Here is a 27,291-nt window from a genome sequence, read left to right on the forward strand (position 1 = left end):
GTGGTTGTTGAGGGTAACCCGCTGCCTGGGTAACACTTGTGCTATAATACTTTCTCTTACCATTAATAATAATAATAATAATAATAATAATAATAATAATAATAATAATAATAATAATAATAATAATAATAATAATAATAATAATAATGTACACTGTTCTGTAATATTGAGAGTTTGATTGGTATGTTAACAAGAGTGTGTTTATATACTCAGGGTCTGGTGTGTGCGGTGCGAGACGGTGACGAACATGGTGTCAACACTGCCATTATCTCTGGTGGTAATATTAACACTGTTCTCGCTAAGGATGACCCAGACATGCCAGGTGGATCACTAATGTCCCTGGCTGCCTTCAAGGGCCATGCCCACCTGGTGCCCTGCCTTCTCAACGCTGGTCTTCACGTAGACAGTAAAGGAACATTCTCCTACACGCCGCTACAGATAGCTGTACATTTTGGACTGGATGATGTTGTTGGTGTTTTAATTAATGCTAAAGCAGATGTTGATGCAGCGGACCAGCATGGTGAGTTATGGCTTATTTTGTATGTTTTAACCATAGGTAATGAAGAATTGAACATATAGGTGTCTTTATTGAAGAAATGTTTCGCCATACAGTGGCTTCATCAGCCCAATATAAAGCAGAAAGGTGTAAGGTGAGGAGGAGTTACAGGTAATCAGTCCCTCAACCTGGAATCGATGTGTTCAGTCCATCAATCTTGTAGGAAGTACAGCACAGGGCCAGAGAGGTGGCTTATATACTGCAGTCAGGTGAGTGGTAGCAGGAGGACAAGTGGGATCACAGTGGTACCATCCACTAGTTTAAGTAGGTCATCGTCCCAAGGTTGAACAAGTGTTGAAGAATTCTTTGTATCAAGGTCCCATGATGCTGCAGTGTCTGACACATGATGCTGCAGTGTCTGACACATGATGCTGCAGTGTCTGACACATGATGCTGCAGTGTCTGACACATGATGCTGCAGTGTCTGACACATGATGCTGCAGTGTCTGACACATGATGCTGCAGTGTCTGACACATGATGCTGCAGTGTCTGACACATGATGCTACAGCGTCTGACACATGATGCTGCAGTGTCTGACACATGTCATGAATGATTTTGAAAACCGGCAAGTTGAAGATTGCGACACTTATGCAACATATGGGAATCTTTATCATCAGTCCAACACATAAGTCCAATACATATGCTCAATACATCAGTCACATACATCAGTCAAATACATCAGTCCAATACGTCAGTCCAATACATCAGTCCAATACAAAGCGGAAAAGTAAAAGGAGAGTACTGATGAAGTCACTGTGTGACGAAACATTTCTTCAATAAAGGTTCCCATATGTTGTATAAGTGTCTCAATCTTCAACTTGTCGGTTTTAAAAGACCATTCATCACATGTGTCAGACACTGCAGCATCATGTGTCAGACACTGCAGCATCATGTGTCAGACACTGCAGCATCATGTGTCAGACACTGCAGCATCATGTGTCAGACACTGCAGCATCATGTGTCAGACACTGCAGCATCATGTGTCAGACACTGCAGCATCATGTGTCAGACACTGCAGCATCATGTGTCAGACACTGCAGCATCATGTGTCAGACACTGCAGCATCATGGCATCTTGTTACAAAGAATTCTTCAACACTTGTTTAACCCTGGCACGAAGCACAGTCTTTTTTCCTTGGACATTTATGAGGTGTTCAACTCCGTTTCCTGTGGAAGTCACCTATGTGGCCTCACCTATGACCTCACATATAACCTCACGTATGACCCTGCTGACTGAGGTCACATGCAAGGTAATACCTCAGCTATATAAGTTTTTCCTTGTGTTATTATATTATTCCATTATGTGAAAAATTTGTAAAACTTTTGGAGTTTCAATATATTTTTTCTCACTGATTTTCTTCCTGTTTAAGATATTACCTGTTTACTGTTGATCTTGTCAGACAGTTAATGTTTACTGTTGATCTTGGTAGACAGTCAATGTTTACTGTTGATCTTGGCAGACAGTCAATGTTTACTGTTGATCTTGGTAGACAGTCAATGTTTACTGTTGATCTTGTTAGACAGTCAATATTTACTGTTGATTTTGTCAGACAGTCAATGTGACTCAAGAAATCGTAATGACACGATTGCAAACAAACCATACCCCCGGCCGGGATTGAACCCGCGGTCATAGAGTCTCAAAACTCCAGCCCGTCGCGTTAGCCACTAGACCAGCTAGCCACAATAATATTCATCCAACTAGGTATATTTCTACACCATAGGAAGGTTAGCACAGGCACCACTGTGACCACAAATGCAAGTTTTTACAGACGAATCTCCAGCTAGCGTGGCCGTGATGAACTCTAGCTCAAGTCCCTTCACTGCCGTCAACATGACTAACGCGACGGGCTGGAGTTTTGAGACTCTATGACCGCGGCCGGGGGTATGGTTTGTTTGCAATCGTGTCATTACGATTTCTTGAGTCATGTTGACGGCAGTGAAGGGACTTGAGCTAGAGTTCGTCACGGCCACGCTAGCTGGAGATTCGTCTGTAAAAACTTGCATTTGTGGTCACAGTGGCGCCTGTGCTAACCTTCCTATGGTGCAGAAGTATACCTAGTTGGATGAATCTTATTGTGGCTAGCTGGTCTAGTGGCTAACGCGACGGGCTGGAGTTTTGAGACTCTCTGACCGTGGGTTCAATCCCGGCCGGGGATATGGTTTATCAGACAGTCAATGTTTACTGTTGATCTTGGCAGACAGTCAATGTTTACTGTTGATCTTGTGAGACAGTCAATGTTTACTGTTGATCTTGACAGACAGTCAAAGTTTAGTGTTGATCTTGTGAGACAGTCAATGTTTACTGTTGATCTTGTCAGTCAATGTTTACTGTTGATCTTGACAGACAGTCAATGTTTAGTGTTGATCTTGTCAGACAGTCAATGTTTAGTGTTCATAAGATGGCCTGTGATACTCCAATACTGAAACTATGTACTGTGCCAAAACAAAAGCATTCACATTGCTAAACTCACAAACTAGTATTTAGTCACTTAGCCATAATACCAACTTACCTCATAATTTTGTAATATTTTAAACTTAAGATTTAATCTAAGTTTGCCCGAAATGCCTAGCCATGCTAGGTGTTCTAGTGGTACACTCTGTAATTATTATTTTACTACATGTAAACCACACAATAACCAAATTCTGTAAACTCAGCATTGTAATCCTTATAGAGAATAAACTTTGAATTTGAATTTGAATTTGGCAGTCAATGTTTACTGTTGATCTTGACAGACAGTCAATGTTTACTGTTGATCTTGACAGACAGTCAATGTTTACTGTTGATCTTGTCAGACAGTCAATGTTTACTGTTGATCTTGTTAGACAGTCAATGTTTACTGTTGATCTTGACAGACAGTCAATGTTTACTGTTGATCTTGTCAGACAGTCAATGTTTACTGTTGATCTTGTTAGACAGTCAATGTTTACTGTTGATCTTGTTAGACAGTAAATGTTTACTGTTGATCTTGTTAGACAGTCAATGTTTACTGTTGATCTTGTTAGACAGTCAATGTTTACTGTTGATCTTGTTAGACAGTCAATGTTTACTGTTGATCTTGTCAGACAGTCAATGTTTACTGTTGATCTTGTCAGACAGTCAATGTTTACTGTTGATCTTGTCAGACAGTCAATGTTTACTGTTGATCTTGGCAGACAGTCAATGTTTACTGTTGATCTTGGCAGACAGTCAATGTTTACTGTTGATCTCGGCAGACAGTCAATGTTTACTGTTGATCTTGGCAGACAGTCAATGTTTACTGTTGATCTTGGCAGACAGTCAATGTTTACTGTTGATCTTGGCAGACAGTCAATGTTTACTGTTGATCTTGTCAGACAGTCAATGTTTACTGTTGATCTTGTCAGACAGTCAATGTTTACTGTTGATCTTGTCAGACAGTCAATGTTTACTGTTGATCTTGGCAGACAGTCAATGTTTACTGTTGATCTTGTCAGACAGTCAATGTTTACTGTTGATCTTGGCAGACAGTCAATGTTTACTGTTGATCTTGTCAGACAGTCAATGTTTACTGTTGATCTTGTCAGACAGTCAATGTTTACTGTTGATCTTGTCAGACAGTCAATGTTTACTGTTGATCTTGTCAGACAGTCAATGCTTACTGTTGATCTTGTCAGACAGTCAATGTTTACTGTTGATCTTCACAGACAGCCAATGTTTACTGTTGATCTTGTCAGACAGTCAATGTTTACTGTTGATCTTGGCAGACAGTCAATGTTTACTGTTGATCTTGTCAGACAGTCAATGTTTACTGTTGATCTTGACAGACAGCCAATGTTTAGTGTTGAACTTGTCAGACAGTCAATGTTTACTGTTGATCTTGTCAGACAGTCAATGTTTACTGTTGATCTTGACAGACAGCCAATGTTTAGTGTTGATCTTGTCAGACAGTCAATGTTTACTGATCTTGTCAGACAGTCAATGCTTACTGTTGATCTTGTCAGTCAATGTTTACTGTTGATCTTGGCAGACAGTCAATGTTTACTGTTGATCTTGGCAGACAGTCAATGTTTACTGTTGATCTTGGCAGACAGTCAATGTTTACTGTTGATCTTGGCAGACAGTCAATGTTTACTGTTGATCTTGGCAGACAGTCAATGTTTACTGTTGATCTTGGCAGACAGTCAATGTTTACTGTTGGTCTTGGCAGACAGTCAATGTACTATCATAAAATCTGGAGTCCCACAGAAAAAAATACCCATATATAACAAACTATCGCTAAATATAGGAAAAATATTGTTGATGTACTACGTTAGGAGGAGCCCAACTCAACCTTCCGTGAAATATATTAGTATTTCCTTTGATCTATGTCAAGAGAATATATAGTGAACAGCGAGGTAAAAACAAATGCTGATGCCAGGTTTAAGTTCCACTGTATGAAGGTACGTAAAGTACCTGGTCATGAAGGTACGTAACCTACCTGGTCATGAAGGTACGTAACGTACCTGGTCATGAAGGTACGTAACGTACCTGGTCATAAAGGTACGTAACCTACCTGGTCATAAAGGTACGTAACGTACCTGGTCATAAAGGTACGTAACCTACCTGGTCATGAAGGTACGTAACCTACCTGGTCATAAAGGTACGTAACGTACCTGGTCATAAAGGTACGTAACCTACCTGGTCATGAAGGTACGTAACCTACCTGGTCATGAAGGTACGTAACCTACCTGGTCATAAAGGTACGTAACCTACCTGGTCATGAAGGTACGTAACGTACCTGGTCATGAAAGTACGTAACCTACCTGGTCATGAAGGTACGTAACCTACCTGGTCATGAAAGTACGTAACCTACCTGGTCATGAAGGTACGTAACCTACCTGGTCATGAAGGTACTTAACCTACCTGGTCATAAAGGTACGTAACCTACCTGGTCATAAAGGTACGTAACCTACCTGGTCATGAAGGTACGTAACCTACCTGGTCATAAAGGTACGTAATGTACCTGGTCATAAAGGTACGTAACCTACCTGGTCATGAAGGTACGTAACCTACCTGGTCATGAAGGTACGTAACCTACCTGGTCATAAAGGTACATAACCTACCTGTCATCAAGGTACTTAACCTACCTGGTCATAAAGGTACGTAACCTACCTGGTCATGAAGGTACGTAACCTACCTGGTCATAAAGGTACGTAACGTACCTGGTCATAAAGGTACGTAACCTACCTGGTCATGAAGGTACGTAACCTACCTGGTCATGAAGGTACGTAACCTACCTGGTCATAAAGGTACGTAACCTACCTGTCATCAAGGTACTTAACCTACCTGGTCATAAAGGTACGTAACCTACCTGGTCATGAAGGTACGTAACGTACCTGGCCATGAAGGTACGTAACGTACCTGGTCATAAAGGTACGTAACTTACCTGGTCATAAAGGTACGTAACCTACCTGGTCATGAAGGTACATAACCTACCTGGTCATGAAGGTACGTAACCTACCTGGTCATGAAGGAACCTAACCTACCTGGTCATGAAGGTACGTAACCTACCTGGTCATAAAGGTATCTAGCCTACCTGGTCATGAAGGTACGTAACCTACCAGGTCATAAAGGTACGTAACCTACCTGGTCATGAAGGTACGTAACGTACCTGGTCATGAAGGTACCTAACCTACCTGGTCATAAAGGTACATAACGTACCTGGTCATAAAGGTACGTAACGTACCTGGTCATGAAGGTACCTAACCTACCTGGTCATAAAGGTACGTAACCTACCTGGTCATGAAGGTACGTAACGTACCTGGTCATGAAGGTACGTAACCTACCTGGTCATAAAGGTATCTAGCCTACCTGGTCATGAAGGTACGTAACGTACCTGGTCATGAAGGTACCTAACCTACCTGGTCATAAAGGTACATAACGTACCTGGTCATAAAGGTACGTAACGTACCTGGTCATGAAGGTACCTAACCTACCTGGTCATAAAGGTACGTAACCTACCTGGTCATAAAGGTATCTAGCCTACCTGGTCATGAAGGTACGTAACCTACCAGGTCATAAAGGTACGTACCGTACCTGGTCATGAAGGTACGTAACGTACCTGATCATGAACTCAAGACACTTTAAGTGTTCTTCAGCATTATGTAGAGTATTGGTGTTCTTAATGGTGCTCTGCTCTAGAGTATTGGTGTTCTTAATGGTGCTCTGCTCTAGAGTATTGGTGTTCTTAATGGTGCTCTGCTCTAGAGTATTGGTGTTCTTAATGGTGCTCTGCTCTAGAGTATTGGTGTTCTTAATGGTGCTCTGCTCTAGAGTATTGGTGTTCTTAATGGTGCTCTGCTCTAGAGTATTGGTGTTCTTAATGGTGCTCTGCTCTAGAGTATTGGTGTTCTTAATGGTGCTCTGCTCTAGAGTATTGGTGTTCTTAATGGTGCTCTGCTCTAGAGTATTGGTGTTCTTAATGGTGCTCTGCTCTAGAGTATTGGTGTTCTTAATGGTGCTCTGCTCTAGAGTATTGGTGTTCTTAATGGTGCTCTGCTCTAGAGTATTGTTGTTCTTAATGGTGCTCTGCTCTAGAGTATTGGTGTTCTTAATGGTGCTCTGCTCTAGAGTATTGGTGTTCTTAATGGTGCTCTGCTCTAGAGTATTGGTGTTCTTAATGGTGCTCTGCTCTAGATTATTGGTGTTCTTAATGGTGCTCTGCTCTAGAGTATTGTTGTTCTTAATGGTGCTCTGCTCTAGAGTATTGGTGTTCTTAATGGTGCTCTGCTCTAGAGTATTGGTGTTCTTAATGGTGCTCTGCTCTAGAGTATTGGTGTTCTTAATGGTGCTCTGCTCTAGAGTATTGGTGTTCTTAATGGTGCTCTGCTCTAGAGTATTGTTGTTCTTAATGGTGCTCTGCTCTAGAGTATTGTTCTTAATGGTGCTCTGCTCTAGAGTATTGGTGTTCTTAATGGTGCTCTGCTCTAGAGTATTGGTGTTCTTAATGGTGCTCTGCTCTAGAGTATTGTTGTTCTTAATGGTGCTCTGCTCTAGAGTATTGTTGTTCTTAATGGTGCTCTGCTCTAGAGTATTGGTGTTCTTAATGGTGCTCTGCTCTAGAGTATTGGTGTTCTTAATGGTGCTCTGCTCTAGAGTATTGGTGTTCTTAATGGTGCTCTGCTCTAGAGTATTGGTGTTCTTAATGGTGCTCTGCTCTAGAGTATTGTTGTTCTTAATGGTGCTCTGCTCTAGAGTATTGTTGTTCTTAATGGTGCTCTGCTCTAGAGTATTGGTGTTCTTAATGGTGCTCTGCTCTAGAGTATTGGTGTTCTTAATGGTGCTCTGCTCTAGAGTATTGGTGTTCTTAATGGTGCTCTGCTCTAGAGTATTGGTGTTCTTAATGGTGCTCTGCTCTAGAGTATTGGTGTTCTTAATGGTGCTCTGCTCTAGAGTATTGGTGTTCTTAATGGTGCTCTGCTCTAGAGTATTGGTGTTCTTAATGGTGCTCTGCTCTAGAGTATTGGTGTTCTTAATGGTGCTCTGCTCTAGAGTATTGGTGTTCTTAATGGTGCTCTGCTCTAGAGTATTGGTGTTCTTAATGGTGCTCTGCTCTAGAGTATTGGTGTTCTTAATGGTGCTCTGCTCTAGAGTATTGGTGTTCTTAATGGTGCTCTGCTCTAGAGTATTGGTGTTCTTAATGGTGCTCTGCTCTAGAGTATTGGTGTTCTTAATGGTGCTCTGCTCTAGAGTATTGTTCTTAATGGTGCTCTGCTCTAGAGTATTGGTGTTCTTAATGGTGCTCTGCTCTAGAGTATTGTTGTTCTTAATGGTGCTCTGCTCTAGAGTATTGTTGTTCTTAATGGTGCTCTGCTCTAGAGTATTGTTGTTCTTAATGGTGCTCTGCTCTAGAGTATTGGTGTTCTTAATGGTGCTCTGCTCTAGAGTATTGTTGTTCTTAATGGTGCTCTGCTCTAGAGTATTGGTGTTCTTAATGGTGCTCTGCTCTAGAGTATTGGTGTTCTTAATGGTGCTCTGCTCTAGAGTATTGGTGTTCTTAATGGTGCTCTGCTCTAGAGTATTGGTGTTCTTAATGGTGCTCTGCTCTAGAGTATTGTTCTTAATGGTGCTCTGCTCTAGAGTATTGGTGTTCTTAATGGTGCTCTGCTCTAGAGTATTGTTGTTCTTAATGGTGCTCTGCTCTAGAGTATTGTTGTTCTTAATGGTGCTCTGCTCTAGAGTATTGTTGTTCTTAATGGTGCTCTGCTCTAGAGTATTGGTGTTCTTAATGGTGCTCTGCTCTAGAGTATTGTTGTTCTTAATGGTGCTCTGCTCTAGAGTATTGGTGTTCTTAATGGTGCTCTGCTCTAGAGTATTGGTGTTCTTAATGGTGCTCTGCTCTAGAGTATTGTTGTTCTTAATGGTGCTCTGCTCTAGAGTATTGTTGTTCTTAATGGTGCTCTGCTCTAGAGTATTGTTGTTCTTAATGGTGCTCTGCTCTAGAGTATTGGTGTTCTTAATGGTGCTCTGCTCTAGAGTATTGTTGTTCTTAATGGTGCTCTGCTCTAGAGTATTGGTGTTCTTAATGGTGCTCTGCTCTAGAGTATTGGTGTTCTTAATGGTGCTCTGCTCTAGAGTATTGGTGTTCTTAATGGTGCTCTGCTCTAACAAGAATATAACAGTGAGAGAATATTCTCCAGGATGAAATATAACAGATGGAAATCCTTAATATGGCAGACACAGACAGCTGAAACACAGACAGCTGAAACACAGACAGCTGAAACACAGACAGCTGAAACACAGACAGCTGAAACACAGACAGCTGAAACACAGACAGCTGAAACACAGACAGCTGAAACACAGACAGCTGAAACACAGACAGCTGAAACACAGACAGCTGAAACACAGACAGCTGAAACACAGACAGCTGAAACACAGACAGCTGAAACACAGACAGCTGAAACACAGACAGCTGAAACACAGACAGCTGAAACACAGACAGCTGAAACACAGACAGCTGAAACACAGACAGCTGAAACACAGACAGCTGAAACACAGACAGCTGAAACACAGACAGCTGAAACACAGACAGCTGAAACACAGACAGCTGAAACACAGACAGCTGAAACACAGACAGCTGAAACACAGACAGCTGAAACACAGACAGCTGAAACACAGACAGCTGAAACACAGAAACACAGACAGCTGAAACACAGACAGCTGAAACACAGACAGCTGAAACACAGACAGCTGAAACACATGAAACACAGACTGAAACACAGACAGCTGAAACACAGACAGCTGAAACACAGACAGCTGAAACACAGACAGCTGAAACACAGACAGCTGAAACACAGACAAACACAGACAGCTGAAACACAGACAGCTGAAACACAGACAGCTGAAACACAGACAGCTGAAACACAGACAGCTGAAACACAGACAGCTGAAACACAGACAGCTGAAACACAGACAGCTGAAACAGACAGCTGAAACACAGACAGCTGAAACACAGACAGCTGAAACACAGACAGCTGAAACACAGACAGCTGAAACACAGACAGCTGAAACACAGACAGCTGAAACACAGACAGCTGAAACACAGACAGCTGAAACACAAACAGCTGAAACACAGACAGCTGAAACACAGACAGCTGAAACACAGACAGCTGAAACTCATCCATCTAAACAAGTGCTTATATCCAGTGTCCAAATTATCTTTGTTAATTTGATTCAAAATAGAAATGGAAGCCAGAAGCAGTCACATCTTTCTAAGTTAATCTTGTGTCAGCTTGTCTTATCTTCTGTCCAGTACATTATACTCTCACTACTGGAATATATTGGACATTTTTGCTCGTTTATATCATTATATATTATTTCTCTGTGTAATCATGGTATTATTTCTTCCTAATTATCACATTTCTCTTTTGTTCTGAATCACAGCATGTGATCCAAAGCTTATTCATTCATTGAAATTTATTTTTATTTATTTTTTTTATCACACTGGCCGATTCCCACCAAGGCAGGGTGGCCCGAAAAAGAAAAACTTTCACCATCATTCACTCCATCACTGTCTTGCCAGAAGGGTGCTTTACACTACAGTTTTTAAACTGCAACATTAACACCCCTCCTTCAGAGTGCAGGCACTGTACTTCCCATCTCCAGGACTCAAGTCCGGCCTGCCGGTTTCCCTGAACCCCTTCATAAATGTTACTTTGCTCACACTCCAACAGCACGTCAAGTATTAAAAACCATTCGTCTCCATTCACTCCTATCAAACACGCTCACGCACGCCTGCTGGAAGTCCAAGCCCCTCGCACACAAAACCTCCTTTACCCCCTCCCTCCAACCTTTCCTAGGCCGACCCCTACCCCGCCTTCCTTCCACTACAGACTGATACACTCTTGAAGTCATTCTGTTTCGCTCCATTCTCTCTACATGTCCGAACCACCTCAACAACCCTTCCTCAGCCCTCTGGACAACAGTTTTGGTAATCCCGCACCTCCTCCTAACTTCCAAACTACGAATTCTCTGCATTATATTCACACCACACATTGCCCTCAGACATGACATCTCCACTGCCTCCAGCCTTCTCCTCGCTGCAACATTCATCACCCATGCTTCACACCCATATAAGAGCGTTGGTAAAACTATACTCTCATACATTCCCCTCTTTGCCTCCAAGGACAAAGTTCTTTGTCTCCACAGACTCCTAAGTGCACCACTCACCCTTTTCCCCTCATCAATTCTATGATTCACCTCATCCTTCATAGACTCATCCGCTGACACGTCCACTCCCAAATATCTGAATACATTCACCTCCTCCATACTCTCTCCCTCCAATCTGATATCCAATCTATCATCACCTAATATTTTTGTTATCCTCATAACCTTACTCTTTCCTGTATTCACTTTTAATTTTCTTCTTTTGCACACCCTACCAAATTCATCCACCAATCTCTGCAACTTCTCTTCAGAATCTCCCAAGAGCACAGTGTCATCAGCAAAGAGCAACTGTGACAACTCCCACTTTATGTGTGATTCTTTATCTTTTAACTTCACGCCTCTTGTCAAGACCCTCGCATTTACTTCTCTTACAACCCCATCTATAAATATATTAAACAACCACGGTGACATCACACATCCTTGTCTAAGGCCTACTTTTACTGGGAAATAATTTCCCTCTTTCCTATGTACTCTAACTTGAGCCTCACTATCCTCGTAAAAACTCTTCACTGCTTTCAGTAACCTACCTCCTACACCATACACCTGCAACATCTGCCACATTGCCCCCCTATCCACCCTGTCATACGCCTTTTCCAAATCCATAAATGCCACAAAGACCTCTTATGTTTCACTGTAAACACCTGGTCCACACACCCCCTACCTTTCCTAAAGCCTCCTTGTTCATCTGCTATCCTATTCTCAGTCTTATTTTTAATTCTTTCAATAATAACTCTACCATACACTTTACCAGGTATTCTCAACAGACTTAATCCCCTATAATTTTTGCACTCTCTTTTGTCCCCTTTGCCTTTATACAAAGAAACTATGCATGCTCTCTGCCAATCCCTAGGTACCTTACCCTCTTCCATACATTTATTAAATAATTGCACCAACCACTCCAAAACTATATCCCCACCAGCTTTTAACATTTCTATCTTTATCCCATCAATCCCGAATGCCTTACCCCTTTTCATTTTACCTACTGCCACACAAACTTCCCCCACACTCACAACTGTCTCTTCCTCACTCCTACAAGATGTTATTCCTCCTTGCCCTGTACACGAAATCACAGATTCCCTATCTTCATCAACATTTAACAATTCCTCAAAATATTCCCTTCATCTTCCCAGTACCTCTAACTCTCCATTTAATAACTCTCCTCTCCTATTTTTAACTGACAAATCCATTTGTTCTCTAGGCTTCCTTAACTTAACTTGTTAATCTCACTCCAAAACTTTTTCTTATTTTCAACAAAATTTTTTGATAACATCTCACCCACTCTCTCATTTGCTCTCTTTTTACATTGCTTCACCACTCTCTTAACCTCTCTCTTTTTCTCCATATACTCTTCCCTCCTTGCATCACTTCTACTTTGTAAAAACTTCTCATATGCTAACTTTTTCTCCCTTACTACTCTCTTTACATCATCATTCCACCAATTGCTCCTCTTCCCTCCCGCACCCACTTTCCTGTAACCACAAACTTCTGCTGAACACTCTAACACTACATTTTTAAACCTACCCCATACCTCTTCGACCCCATTGTCTATGCTCTCATTAGCCCATCTATCCTCTAATAGCTGTTTATATCTTTCCCTAACTGCCTCCTCTTTTAGTTTATAAACCTTCACCTCTCTCTTCCCTGATGCTTCTATTCTCCTTGTATGCCATCTACCTTTTACTCTCAGTGTAGCTACAACTAGAAAGTGATCTGATATATCTGTGGCCCCTCTATAAACATGTACATCCTGAAGTCTACTCAACAGTCTTTTATCTACCAATACATAATCCAACAAACTACTGTCATTTCGCCCTACATCATATCTTGTATACTTATTTATCCTCTTTTTCTTAAAATATGTATTACCTATAACTAAACCCCTTTCTATACAAAGTTCAATCAAAGGGCTCCCATTATCATTTACACCTGGCACCCCAAACTTACCTACCACACCCTCTCTAAAAGTTTCTCCTACTTTAGCATTCGGGTCCCCTACCACAATTACTCTCTCACTTGGTTCAAAGGCTCCTATACATTCACTTAACATCTCCCAAAATCTCTCTCTCTCCTCTGCATTCCTCTCTTCTCCAGGTGCATACACGCTTATTATGACCCACTTCTCGCATCCAACCTTTACTTTAATCCACATAATTTTCGCATTTACACATTCATATTCTCTTTTCTCCTTCCATAACTGATCATTCAACATTACTGCTACCCCTTCCATTGCTCTAACTCTCTCAGATACTCCAGATTTAATCCCATTTAGTTCCCCCCACCGAAACTCCCCTACCCCCTTCAGCTTTGTTTCGCTTAGGGCCAGGACATCCAACTTCTTTTCATTCATAACATCAGCAATCATCTGTTTCTTGTCATCTGCACTACATCCACGCACATTCAAGCATCCCAGTTTTATAAAGTTTTTCTTCTCTTTTTTAGTAAATGTCTACACGAGAAGGGGTTACTAGCCCATTGCTCCCGGCATTTTAGTCGCCTCATACGACACGCATGGCTTACGAAGGAAAGATTCTTTTCCACTTCCCCAAGGACAATAGAAGAAATAAAGAACAAGAGCTATTTAGAAAAAGGAGAAAAACCTATATGTATGTATATATATATGCATGTGCGTGTCTGTGAAGAGTGACCAAAGTGTAAGTTGGAGTAGCAAGATATCCCTGTTATCTAGCGTGGTTATGAGACAGAAAGAGACACCAGCAATCCTACCATCATGTACAACAGTTACAGGTTTCTGTTTCACAGTCATCTGGCAGGACGGTAGTACTTCCCTGGGTGGTTGCTGTCTACCAACCTACTACCTTAATTTTATATTCGTTTAAAAGACTGATTTTGTTTTGGGCATTGAGAATGTGTCAAGTTCGTAGTGTCAAGTTCGGAGACTCCTGAGTTAAGATGTGGCGCTCGTAGTGTCAAGTTCGGAGACTCCTGAGTTAAGAAGTGGCGCTCGTAGTGTCAAGTTCGGAGACTCCTGAGTTAAGATGTGGCGCTCGTAGTGTCAAGTTCGGAGACTCCTGAGTTAAGATGTGGCGCTCGTAGTGTCAAGTTCGGAGACTCCTGAGTTAAGATGTGGCGCTCGTAGTGTCAAGTTCGGAGACTCCTGAGTTAAGATGTGGCGCTCGTAGTGTCAAGTTCGGAGACTCCTGAGTTAAGATGTGGCGCTCGTAGTGTCAAGTTCGGAGACTCCTGAGTTAAGAAGTGGCGCTCGTAGTGTCAAGTTCGGAGACTCCTGAGTTAAGATGTGGCGCTCGTAGTGTCAAGTTCGGAGACTCCTGAGTTAAGATGTGGCGCTCGTAGTGTCAAGTTCGGAGACTCCTGAGTTAAGATGTGGCGCTCGTAGTGTCAAGTTCGGAGACTCCTGAGTTAAGATGTGGCGCTCGTAGTGTCAAGTTCTAAGAAGTGGCGCTCGTAGTGTCAAGTTCGGAGACTCCTGAGTTAAGATGTGGCGCTCGTAGTGTCAAGTTCGGAGACTCCTGAGTTAAGAAGTGGCGCTCGTAGTGTCAAGTTCGGAGACTCCTGAGTTAAGAAGTGGCGCTCGTAGTGTCAAGTTCGGAGACTCCTGAGTTAAGATATATTATTATAATCAAGAGGGAAGCGCTAAACTCGTAGGATTATACAGCGGCTGTGGGGGGGATGTGGAAGGTATTCTGGTTTAATTCAGGGAACTGGAGCACAGATCCAATTCCCTAGATCAAGAGCCCCTCACCAACATTAAGTAACCTTCCTGAGTAGGGGTGGGTTAAGTAACCTTTCTTGGGTAGGGGTGGGTTAAGTACCCTTTTTTGGGTAGGGGTGGGTTAAGTAAGCTTCCTTGGGTAGGGGTGGGTTAAGTAAGCTTCCTTGGGTAGGGGTGGGTTAAGTAAGCTTCCTTGGGTAGGGGTGGGTTAAGTAAGCTTCCTTGGGTAGGGGTGGGTTAAGTAAGCTTCCTTGGGTAGGGGTGGGTTAAGTAAGCTTCCTTGGGTAGGGGTGGGTTAAGTAAGCTTCCTTGGGTAGGGGTGGGTTAAGTAAGCTTCCTTGGGTAGGGGTGGGTTAAGTAACCTTCCTTGGGTAGGGGTGGGTTAAGTAAGCTTCCTTGGGTAGGGGTGGGTTAAGTACCCTTTTTTGGGTAGGGGTGGGTTAAGTAAGCTTCCTTGGGTAGGGGTGGGTTAAGTAACCTTCCTTGGGTAGGGGTGGGTTAAGTAACCTTCCTTGGGTAGGGGTGGGTTAAGTAAGCTTCCTTGGGTAGGGGTGGGTTAAGTAACCTTCCTTGGGTAGGGGTGGGTTAAGTAACCTTCCTTGGGTAGGGGTGGGTTAAGTAACCTTCCTTGGGTAGGGGTGGGTTAAGTAAGCTTCCTTGGGTAGGGGTGGGTTAAGTAAGCTTCCTTGGGTAGGGGTGGGTTAAGTAACCTTCCTTGGGTAGGGGTGGGTTAAGTAAGCTTCCTTGGGTAGGGGTGGGTTAAGTAAGCTTCCTTGGGTAGGGGTGGGTTAAGTAAGCTTCCTTGGGTAGGGGTGGGTTAAGTAAGCTTCCTTGGGTAGGGGTGGGTTAAGTAAGCTTCCTTGGGTAGGGGTGGGTTAAGTAAGCTTCCTTGGGTAGGGGTGGGTTAAGTAACCTTCCTTGGGTAGGGGTGGGTTAAGTAAGCTTCCTTGGGTAGGGGTGGGTTAAGTAAGCTTCCTTGGGTAGGGGTGGGTTAAGTAAGCTTCCTTGGGTAGGGGTGGGTTAAGTAACCTTCCTTGGGTAGGGGTGGGTTAAGTAACCTTCCTTGGGTAGGGGTGGGTTAAGTAACCTTCCTTGGGTAGGGGTGGGTTAAGTAACCTTCCTTGAGTAGGGGTGGGTTAAGTAACCTTCTTTGGGTAGGGGTGGGTTAAGTAACCTTCCTTGGGTAGGGGTGGGTTAAGTAACCTTCCTTGGGTAGGGGTGGGTTAAGTAACCTTCCTTGGGTAGGGGTGGGTTAAGTAAGCTTCCTTGGGTAGGGGTGGGTTAAGTAAGCTTCCTTGGGTAGGGGTGGGTTAAGTAAGCTTCCTTGGGTAGGGGTGGGTTAAGTAACCTTCCTTGGGTAGGGGTGGGTTAAATAAGCTCCCTTGGGTAGGGGTGGGTTAAGTAACCTTCCTTGGGTAGGGGTGGGTTAAGTAAGCTTCCTTGGGTAGGGGTGGGTTAAGCTTCCTTGGGTAGGGGTGGGATAAGTAAGCTTCCTTGGGTAGGGGTGGGTTAAGTAAGCTTCCTTGGGTAGGGGTGGGTTAAGTAACCTTCCTTGGGTAGGGGTGGGTTAAGTAAGCTTCCTTGGGTAGGGGTGGGTTAAGTCTTCCTTGGGTAGGGGTGGGTTAAGTAACCTTCCTTGGGTAGGGGTGGGTTAAGTAACCTTCCCTTCCTTGGGTAGGGGTGGGTTAAGTAACCTTCCTTGGGTAGGGGTGGGTTAAGTAACCTTCCTTGGGTAGGGGTGGGTTAAGTAACCTTCCTTGGGTAGGGGTGGGTTAAGTAACCTTCCTTGGGTAGGGGTGGGTTAAGTAACCTTCCTTGGGTAGGGGTGGGTTAAGTAACCTTCCTTCCTTGGGTAGGGGTGGGTTAAGTAAGCTTCCTTGGGTAGGGGTGGGTTAAGTAAGCTTCCTTGGGTAGGGGTGGGTTAAGTAAGCTTCCTTGGGTAGGGGTGGGTTAAGTAAGCTTCCTTGGGTAGGGGTGGGTTAAGTAAGCTTCCTTGGGTAGGGGTGGGTTAAGTAAGCTTCCTTGGGTAGGGGTGGGTTAAGTAAGCTTCCTTGGGTAGGGGTGGGTTAAGTAACCTTCCTTGGGTAGTGGTGGGTTAAGTAAGCTTCCTTGGGTAGGGGTGGGTTAAGTAAGCTTCCTTGGGTAGGGGTGGGTTAAGTAACCTTCCTTGGGTAGGGGTGGGTTAAGTAACCTTCCTTGGGTAGGGGTGGGTTAAGTAACCTTCCTTGGGTAGGGGTGGGTTAAGTAACCTTCCTTGGGTAGGGGTGGGTTAAGTAACCTTCCTTGGGTAGGGGTGGGTTAAGTAACCTTCTTTGGGTAGGGGTGGGTTAAGTAACCTTCCTTGGGTAGGGGTGGGTTAAGTAACCTTCCTTGGGTAGGGGTGGGTTAAGTAACCTTCCTTGGGTAGGGGTGGGTTAAGTACCTTCCTTGGGTAGGGGTGGGTTAAGTAAGCTTCCTTGGGTTGGGTTAAGTAGCTTCCTTGGGTAGGGGTGGGTTAAGTAAGCTTCCTTGGGTAGGGGTGGGTTAAGTAAGCTTCCTTGGGTAGGGGTGGGTTAAATAAGCTCCCTTGGGTTAAGTAAGCTTCCTTGGGTGGGTTAAGTAAGCTTCCTTGGGTAGGGGTGGGTTAAGTAACCTTCCTTGGGTAGGGGTGGGTTAAGTAACCTTCCTTGGGTAGGGGTGGGTTAAGTAACCTTCTTTGGGTAGGGGTGGGTTAAGTAACCTTCCTTGGGTAGGGGTGGGTTAAGTAACCTTCCTTGGGTAGGGGTGGGTTAAGTAACCTTCCTTGGGTAGGTGTGGGTTAAGTGACCTTCCTTGGGTAGGGGTGGGTTAAGTAAGCTTCCTTGGGTAGGGGTGGGTTAAGTAAGCTTCCTTGGGTAGGGGTGGGTTAAGTAACCTTCCTTGGGTAGGGGTGGGTTAAGTAAGCTTCCTTGGGTAGGGGTGGGTTAAGTAAGCTTCCTTGGGTAGGGGTGGGTTAAGTAAGCTTCCTTGGGTAGGGGTGGGTTAAATAAGCTTCCTTGGGTAGGGTTGGGTTAAAGGGTTGGGTAAGCTTCCTTGGGTAGGGGTGGGTTAAGTAAGCTTCCTTGGGTAGGGGTGGGTTAAGTAAGCTTCCTTGGGTAGGGGTGGGTTAAGTAACCTTCCTTGGGTAGGGGTGGGTTAAGTAACCTTCCTTGGGTAGGGGTGGGTTAAGTAACCTTCCTTGGGTAGGGGTGGGTTAAGTAACCTTCCTTGGGTAGGGGTGGGTTAAGTAACCTTCCTTGGGTAGGGGTGGGTTAAGTAACCTTCCTTGGGTAGGGGTGGGTTAAGTAACCTTCCTTGGGTAGGGGTGGGTTAAGTAACCTTCCTTGGGTAGGGGTGGGTTAAGTAACCTTCCTTGGGTAGGGGTGGGTTAAGTAACCTTCCTTGGGTAGGGGTGGGTTAAGTAACCTTCCTTGGGTAGGGGTGGGTTAAGTAACCTTCCTTGGGTAGGGGTGGGTTAAGTAAGCTTCCTTGGGTAGGGGTGGGTTAAGTAAGCTTCCTTGGGTAGGGGTGGGTTAAGTAAGCTTCCTTGGGTAGGGGTGGGTTAAGTAAGCTTCCTTGGGTAGGGGTGGGTTAAGTAAGCTTCCTTGGGTAGGGGTGGGTTAAGTAAGCTTCCTTGGGTAGGGGTGGGTTAAGTAACCTTCCTTGGGTAGGGGTGGGTTAAGTAACCTTCCTTGGGTAGGGGTGGGTTAAGTAAGCTTCCTTGGGTAGGGGTGGGTTAAGTAAGCTTCCTTGGGTAGGGGTGGGTTAAGTAACCTTCCTTGGGTAGGGATGGGTTAAGTAACCTTCCTTAAGTACCTTCCTTTAGGGGTGGGTTAAGTAAGTAGGCTTCCTTGGGTAGGGGTGGGTTAAGTAACTTGGGTAGGGGTGGGTTAAGTAACCTTCCTTGGGTAGGGGTGGGTTAAGTAACCTTCCTTGGGTAGGGGTGGGTTAAGTAACCTTCCTTGGGTAGGGGTGGGTTAAGTAACCTTCCTTAAAGTAGGGTTGGGTTAAGTAACCTTCCTCGGGTAGGGGTGGGTTAAGTAACCTTCCTTGGGTAGGGGTGGGTTAAGTAACCTTCCTTGGGTAGGGGTGGGTTAAGTAACCTTCCTTGGGTAGGGGTGGGTTAAGTAACCTTCCTTGGGTAGGGGTGGGTTAAGTAACCTTCCTGGGGTAGGGGTGGGTTAAGTAACCTTCCTTGGGTAGGGGTGGGTTAAGTAACCTTCCTTGGGTAGGGGTGGGTTAAGTAACCTTCCTTGGGTAGGGGTGGGTTAAGTAACCTTCCTGGCTGCACGCAAACCAACGTACGAGCCACAGCCCGGCTGATCAGGAACTGACTTTAGGTGCTTGTCCAGTGCCAGTAACTGCCAGGGGTCTGTTGGTAATCCCCCTTATGTGTTGGGTAGGGGTGGGTTAAGGTGAGATCCTCCGACATAATCACTCCCAGGTCTTTGACGTTGGTGTTTCGCTCTATTTTGTGGCCAGAATTTGTTTTGTACTCTGATGAAGATTTAATTTCCTCATGTTTACCATATCTGAGTAATTGAAATTTCTCATCGTTGAACTTCATATTGTTTTCCGCAGCCCACTGAAAGATTTGGTTGATGTCCGCCTGGAGCCTTGCAGTGTCTACAATGGAAGACACTGTCATGCAGATTCGGGTGTCATCTGCAAAGGAAGACACGGTGCTGTGGCTGACATCCTTGTCTATGTCGGATATGAGGATGAGGAACAAGATGGGAGCTAGTACTGTGCCTTGTGGAACAGAGCTTTTCACCGTAGCTGCCTCGGACTTTACTCTGTTGACGACTACTCTCTGTGTTCTGTTAGTGAGGAAATTATAGATCCATCGACCGACTTTTCCTGTTATTCCTTTAGCACGCATTTTGTGCGCTATTACGCCATGGTCACACTTGTCGAAGGCTTTTGCAAAGTCTGTATATATTACATCTGCATTCTTTTTGTCTTCTAGTGCATTTAGGACCTTGTCGTAGTGATCCAATAGTTGAGACAGACAGGAGCGACCTGTTCTAAACCCATGTTGCCCTGGGTTGTGTAACTGATGGGTTTCTAGATGGGTGGTGATCTTGCTTCTTAGGACCCTTTCAAAGATTTTTATGATATGGGATGTTAGTGCTATTGGTCTGTAGTTCTTTGCTATTGCTTTACTGCCCCCTTTGTGGAGTGGGGCTATGCCTGTTGTTTTTAGTAACTGAGGGACGACCCCCGTGTCCATGCTCCCTCTCCATAGGATGGAAAAGGCTCGTGATAGGGGCTTCTTGCAGTTCTTGATGAACACAGAGTTCCATGAGTCTGGCCCTGGGGCAGAGTGCATGGGCATGTCATTTATCGCCTGTTCGAAGTCATTTGGCGTCAGGATAACATCGGATAGGCTTGTGTTAACTAAATTTTGTGGCTCTCTCATAAAAAATTAATTTTGATCTTCGACTCTCAGTCTGGTTAGCGGCTTGCTAAAAACTGAGTCATATTGGGTTAAGTAAGCTTCCTTGGGTAGGGGTGGGTTAAGTAAGCTTCCTTGGGTAGGGGTGGGTTAAGTAAGCTTCCTTGGGTAGGGGTGGGTTAAGTAACCTTCCTTGGGTAGGGATGGGTTAAGTAACCTTCCTTGAGTAGGGGTGGGTTAAGTAAGCTTCCTTGGGTAGGGGTGGGTTAAGTAACCTTCCTTGGGTAGGGGTGGGTTAAGTAACCTTTCTTGGGTAGGGGTGGGTTAAGCAATTGACTGAAACAACTCATTGATCAAAAGAGACACATTTGCAGGTGAATCAAAAGAGGGAAGTGATTTACATATCAACTGGTTTATCTGCTGAGTGGTTTACCTAGTAACTGGTGTGCCAGCTGAGTGGTTTACCTAGTAACTGGAGTGCCAGCTGAGTGGATTACCTAGTAACTGGAGTGCCAGCTGAGTGGATTACCTAGTAACTGGTGTGCCAGCTGAGTGGATTACCTAGTAACTGGTGTGCCAGCTGAATGGTTTACCTAGTAACTGGTGTGCCAGCTGAATGGTTTACCTAGTAACTGGTGTGCCAGCTGAATGGTTTACCTAGTAACTGGTGTGCCAGCTGAATGGTTTACCTAGTAACTGGTGTGCCAGCTGAATGGTTTACCTAGTAACTGGTGTGCCAGCTGAATGGTTTACCTAGTAACTGATGTGCCAGCTGAATGGTTTACCTAGTAACTGGTGTGCCAGCTGAATGGTTTACCTAGTAACTGGTGTGCCAGCTGAATGGTTTACCTAGTAACTGATGTGCCAGCTGAGTGGTTTACCTAGTAACTGGTGTGCCAGCTGAATGGTTTACCTAGTAACTGGTGTGCCAGCTGAATGGTTTACCTAGTAACTGGTGTGCCAGCTGAATGGTTTACCTAGTAACTGATGTGCCAGCTGAGTGGTTTACCTAGTAACTGGTGTGCCAGCTGAATGGTTTACCTAGTAACTGGTGTGCCAGCTGAATGGTTTACCTAGTAACTGATGTGCCAGCTGAATGGTTTACCTAGTAACTGATGTGCCAGCTGAGTGGTTTACCTAGTAACTGGTGTGCCAGCTGAATGGTTTACCTAGTAACTGGTGTGCCAGCTGAATGGTTTACCTAGTAACTGATGTGCCAGCTGAATGGTTTACCTAGTAACTGGTGTGCCAGCTGAATGGTTTACCTAGTAACTGATGTGCCAGCTGAGTGGTTTACCTAGTAACTGGTGTGCCAGCTGAATGGTTTACCTAGTAACTGGTGTGCCAGCTGAATGGTTTACCTAGTAACTGGTGTGCCAGCTGAGTGGATTACCTAGTAACTGGTGTGCCAGCTGAATGGTTTACCTAGTAACTGGTGTGCCAGCTGAATGGTTTACCTAGTAACTGGTGTGCCAGCTGAATGGTTTACCTAGTAACTGGTGTGCCAGCTGAATGGTTTACCTAGTAACTGGTGTGCCAGCTGAGTGGATTACCTAGTAACTGGTGTGCGAACTGAATGGTTTACCTAGTAACTGGTGTGCCAGCTGAATGGTTTACCTAGTAACTGGTGTGCCAGCTGAATGGTTTACCTAGTAACTGGTATGCCAGCTGAGTAGTTTACCTATCAACTAACACACTGGTAATACTTGGTTTTCCAGCTCATTAATCAAATAATCACCACACAGTATCTTTAAAAAAAATTCATACACCAATTTAGTTCATTTATAGGAACAAGTGTCAAATAAACGTATTGATGTTGCAGGAGTGACGTCGCTGCACCTGGCAGCTAGACGAGGTCGCTCGACCTCTGCCAGAGCCCTGATCGACGCCGGAGCAAACCTGGACGCCCAAGACAATGCTCTACGGACGCCTCTACATGTCTCTGTCCTGGGGGAGTCCACAGAAGTTATGAAACTACTACTGGAAGCAGGTTGCAACTACAATGCCCTCAATAATACCTCCTTCACGGCTATGCACGTGGCGGCCTTGTCTGGTAATGAAAAGGCTATTCAGGAACTGTGTGCAGCTGGTCTGAGCCCAGAAGAGAGGGATGAGTTAGGTCTCCTGCCTGAGGAAGTTGCTGAAGCATGGGGCAAACATAACACCGCTTGGCTCCTACGTAAGATGCCTAAAAGCAAGGACAATAGCGGCCCTAAGCCTATCCGACAAATGTTGGTAAGCTGCTCCTGACTCACCAAATCGTAATAACACGAATGTAAACAAATTACGGATTATTATTATTGTTATAATCAAGGGGAAGCGCTAAACCCGGAGGATTATACAGCGCCTGGGGGGGATGTGGAAGGTATTCAGGCTTAATTCGGGGAACTGGAGCACAGATCCAATTCCCTAAATCAAGAGCCCCTCACAACATCAAGGAACCTTCCCTGAGGGGAACAAATTATGGAATGGGTGGGGTTTGAAACCTTATTAGGTGAGTCCTATACACCTTCTGTGGTGATAAATTAGACACATGTGCGACTCTTGGATATCTTTATTGAGGAAACGTTTCGCCACACAGTGGCTTCATCAGTCCATACGTAGGAGAAACTTGAAGAACAGGAGGAGAATGAGGTAATCAGTCCCTCAACCTTGAGTCGATGTGTTCAGTCCATCAATCTTGAATAGAACACGGCATATGAGCGGAGAAGCAGCTTATAACCCGTATGGCAGGAGAGGTGCAGCAGTCATAGGTAGTGTCATATTTGTTCAGTGTGGAAGTAGGTCGTGCCCAAGAATTAGGCAAGCGAAGAATTCCCAAGTATTAAGATCCCAAGAAGTTGCAGTGTCTGACAGGTTTGTAGATGAATGGTTCAGAGAACCGACATGTTGATAAATTAGACAACATGTAGGTTCTCTGAACCATTCATCTACAAACCTTCTGTGGTGTATGGAAATATATCTAGGTGGATGAATCTTATTAGAGGCAGCTGGCTAATTGGCTTGCGCACTGACCTCTGACTTTTAGGACTCCCTGGCAATGAGTTCAAGTCCCTCCCGCTTCGTGAATTGTTGACAAGCTTGCCAGCTAACTGGTTATGTACTAGTTGTATACTAGCCTATATGCAATTATTATTAAACAAGTGCCAGTAGTTCAGTGTAAATGGTCGTAAGGTTCAAGCCTCCTTCCGCTTACCTGACCACCCAGGTTATTGGTGATTGCGTTAAGCAGGTGATGTTGTACCTAGCTATATATATTCGTGAACCTGTACCAGCGCTTCCCTTTCGTGAATCAAACCTGATTTTCTTCCATTGGCCAGGAAGTGTATGGTCTGCCACCAGCCTGGCGCTTCCTCATCTACGTAATAACAATGTACTTGGTTAGGTTATATTTGTATAGTCTGACCTTGTCTTACTACACTGCGTACATGTGGTGTTAGCCACACTCTGTACCTGTGGTGTTAGCCACACTCTGTACCTGTGGTGTTAGCCATACACTGTTCCTGTGGTGTTAGCCACACTCTGTACCAGTGGTGTTAGCCACACACTTCCTGTGGTGTTAGCCACACACTGTTCCTGTGGTGTTAGCCACACTCTGTACCTGTGGTGTTAGCCACACTCTGTACCTGTGGTGTTAGCCACACACTGTTCCTGTGGTGTTAGCCACACACTGTTCCTGTGGTGTTAGCCACACTCTCTTCCTGTGGTGTTAGCCACACACTTCCTGTGGTGTAGCTCCTGTGGTGTTAGCCAAACTCTTCATGTGGTGTTAGCCACAGTGTGTACCTGTGGTGTTAGCCACACACTGTACCTGTGGTGTTAGCCACACTCTGTACCTGTGGTGTTAGCCACAGTGTGTACCTGTGGTGTTAGCCACACTCTGTACCTGTGGTGTTAGCCACAATCTGTACCTGTGGTGTTAGCCACACACTGTTCCTGTGGTGTTAGCCACACACTGTTCCTGTGGTGTTAGCCACACTCTGTACCTGGGGTATTAGCCAAATTGTGCTTGTGGTGTTAGCCAAACTCTTCATGTGGTGTTAGCCACAGTGTGTACCTGTGGTGTTAGCCACAGTGTGTACCTGTGGTGTTAGCCACAGTGTGTACCTGTGGTGTTAGCCACACACTGTACCTGTGGTGTTAGCCACACACTGTTCCTGTGGTGTTAGCCACAGTGTGTACCTGTGGTGTTAGCCACAGTCTGTACCTGTGGTGTTAGCCACACACTGTACCTGTGGTGTTAGCCACACCATACCTGTGGTATACACTGAAAGCAGCACTGTATACATACAGATTTAGGTATACGTGTTTCTAAGTATTTACAAACTTGGAGGTTACTACTAACACTGCGTGTTAATTTAAAACTGTTGATGTACAGGTGAGAATCAGTCGTAATATCTCACATGAATATATAAAAATTGTCTCGGAAGTAAATGATACCCATATTTCTCACCTTGTTTAAAACAGGACGAGTATCATACTTACTTACTTACTTACTTACTTATACATGTTTGTGTTTGATTATAGTAAGACTAAGTGATTTATTCAATAATTGTCTTATTTGTATAATAATAATGATATAAAATATATATTGTTATTAATAATAATATGTGATATAAAATCACTAATGAGAATTACGTTTTATATATATAGTTTTCTGGTTATTGTGAAGTCATAAGAAATATTAATTACTAATATTTACAGAGAAGAAGCTGGGAGGAATATGAATCAGAAGGTGAGAAAACTCTCAGTTGGGTACATCAAGAAACCTTGGTCTTTATTAAAGAAAACATTCCTGAGAACCGTGATGGACATTACCAGAACCCTGAGGGTTTGACGGCCCTCCACGTGGCTGCCAAGTTGGGCCACACAGCTATAGCAAGGGTGTTGATGGTCTCGTGTGGGGCCCTACCTGGAGTGCTGACCTATGACTGCCAGACTCCTGCAGACCTGGCACGGCAGGCAGGTCACAGGGACCTGGCCAAAATTATCACGGATGCTGATCAGCCTCAGGTATATAATGTTAGTCTTCTTATCTGGAGACATTCTATTTAGAGGGGAGGGGGGAGGGGGTGGAGGAGGTGGAGGTGGGAGGGGGAGGGGGGTGATACTACAGTTCAATACTGCAAGTATTCCCACCCCTCCATCAGAGTGCAAGTAGTGTACTTCCCACCTCCACCCCTCCATCAGAGTGCAAGTAGTGTACTTCCCACCTCCACCCCTCCATCAGAGTGCAAGTAGTGTACTTCCCACCTCCACCCCTCCATCAGAGTGCAGGTACTGTACTTCCCACCTCCACCCCTCCATCAGAGTGCAGGTACTGTACTTCCCACCTCCACCCCTCCATCAGAGTGCAGGTACTGTACTTCCCACCTCCACCCCTCCATCAGAGTGCAGGTACTGTACTTCCCACCTCCACCTCTCCTTCAGAGTGCAGGCACTGTACTGCTCAAATCCAGCTAACCGACTTCTCTGAATCCCTTCATAAATGTTAACTGGCTCACACTCCAACAGCATATTATGTCATAAAAGCCATTTACCTCCACTCACTTCTAACATGTTCACGTACGCTTGCAGGATGTCTAAGCCCCTCACTCACGAAACCTTCACTCCCTCCTCCAACCTTCCCAAGACGACTTCTACCCCGCCTTCCCTCCGCTACTGATTTATACGATCTCCAAATCATCTTATTTCGTTCCATCGTCTCTAAATGTCCGAGCCACTTCAACAACCCCTATCCAGTTCTTTAGATAATACCTTTAATAATCTCACACCTCCTCCTAATCTCCAGGGTACCTCTGCACAATATTCACACCAAACATTGCCTGAGACACGACTTCCCCACTGCCTCTAGCCTTCTCATTTCTGCAGCATTAGCCACCCATACTTTACACTCAAATAACAGCATTGGCACCATTATGCTCTCATAGAGTCCCCTTTTGCCTCCATGGATAACGTTCTTTGCCTCCACAGATTCTTCAAAGCACCACTCACCTTTCTTTCCTCGTCAGTTCTATGGTTCACCTCGTCTTTCATAGACCCATTTGATTATAAGTTCTATCCAAAATATCTGATCACATTTAATTCCTCCATACTCCTTCCCTTGAATCTGATCAACAATCGTTCATTACCTAAATTTTTGTTACCCTCATCACTTTGCTCTTTCCAATATTCACTTTGAATTTCTTTTACATACCCTCCCAAATTTGTCCACCAATCTTTGCAATTTCTCTTCAAAATCTACCAAAAGCACCGTGTCATCAGCAGAAACCAATGGTAACAGCTCCCACTTTGTGTTAGATTCTTTATCTTCCATACCAGCACCTCACTCCCACACCCCTGCCTTCACTTCTCTTACAACCCAATCTATAAATATATTAAACAACCATGGTGACATCACACATCCTTGTCTAAGGCCTACTTTTACCGGGAAATAATCTCCCTCTTTTCTACATACTCTAACCTGTGCCTCACAATCCTCAGACAAACTCTTAACTGCTTTAAGTAGCCTACCACCTATTCCATATTCTTGCAAAATTTTCCACAGTGCTCTCCTATCCACCCTATCATATGCCTTTTCAAAATCACTTCTTTCAATAATAACTCTATCATACACTTTACCAGGTAGTCTGAACATGCTTCCCTATAATTCTTACACCCTCTTTTATCCACATTGCCTTTATGCAAAGGAATTATGAATCCTCTCTGCCAGTCCCTAGTTACCGTCCCCGCTTTCATACAATTCATCAGTGACGAACTTCAGTTCTACACGGTTCTAAACTGACGAATTGAGTATCATTCAGGCTCTGCAGCTCTGTTAACCTTGTGGATAAACCAGCATTTACCTATGAGTGGTCAGCCTCTAGTAATAGAATTGTTTTCCCATTTGCTGCTTCCCCTAGACTCATTTTCTCTGTATGTGATGGAATTTTCCTACTGATACATGCCAGATACTTTTTAGATCAGAATATTAAAGTCTTTTATAA

General features: G+C 44.3%; 1 protein-coding gene across 1 annotated transcript in view; it reads left to right on the top strand.

The window, feature by feature from the left end:
• Positions 1-213: 213 nt before the first annotated feature.
• LOC128688244 (serine/threonine-protein phosphatase 6 regulatory ankyrin repeat subunit B) overlaps positions 214-27,291 on the top strand; it is a gene marked incomplete at its 5' end in the record, with an annotated part of 72,367 nt that continues 45,289 nt past the window's right edge. Inside the window, 3 exon segments of the mRNA XM_070080983.1 lie at positions 214-520; positions 22,128-22,540; positions 25,010-25,318. Coding sequence (XP_069937084.1) covers positions 214-520; positions 22,128-22,540; positions 25,010-25,318 — 1,029 coding nt within the window.

The sequence above is a fragment of the Cherax quadricarinatus genome, unplaced genomic scaffold (genome assembly GCF_038502225.1).
Source record: "Cherax quadricarinatus isolate ZL_2023a unplaced genomic scaffold, ASM3850222v1 Contig1402, whole genome shotgun sequence".
In the NCBI taxonomy this organism is placed as follows: domain Eukaryota; kingdom Metazoa; phylum Arthropoda; class Malacostraca; order Decapoda; family Parastacidae; genus Cherax; species Cherax quadricarinatus.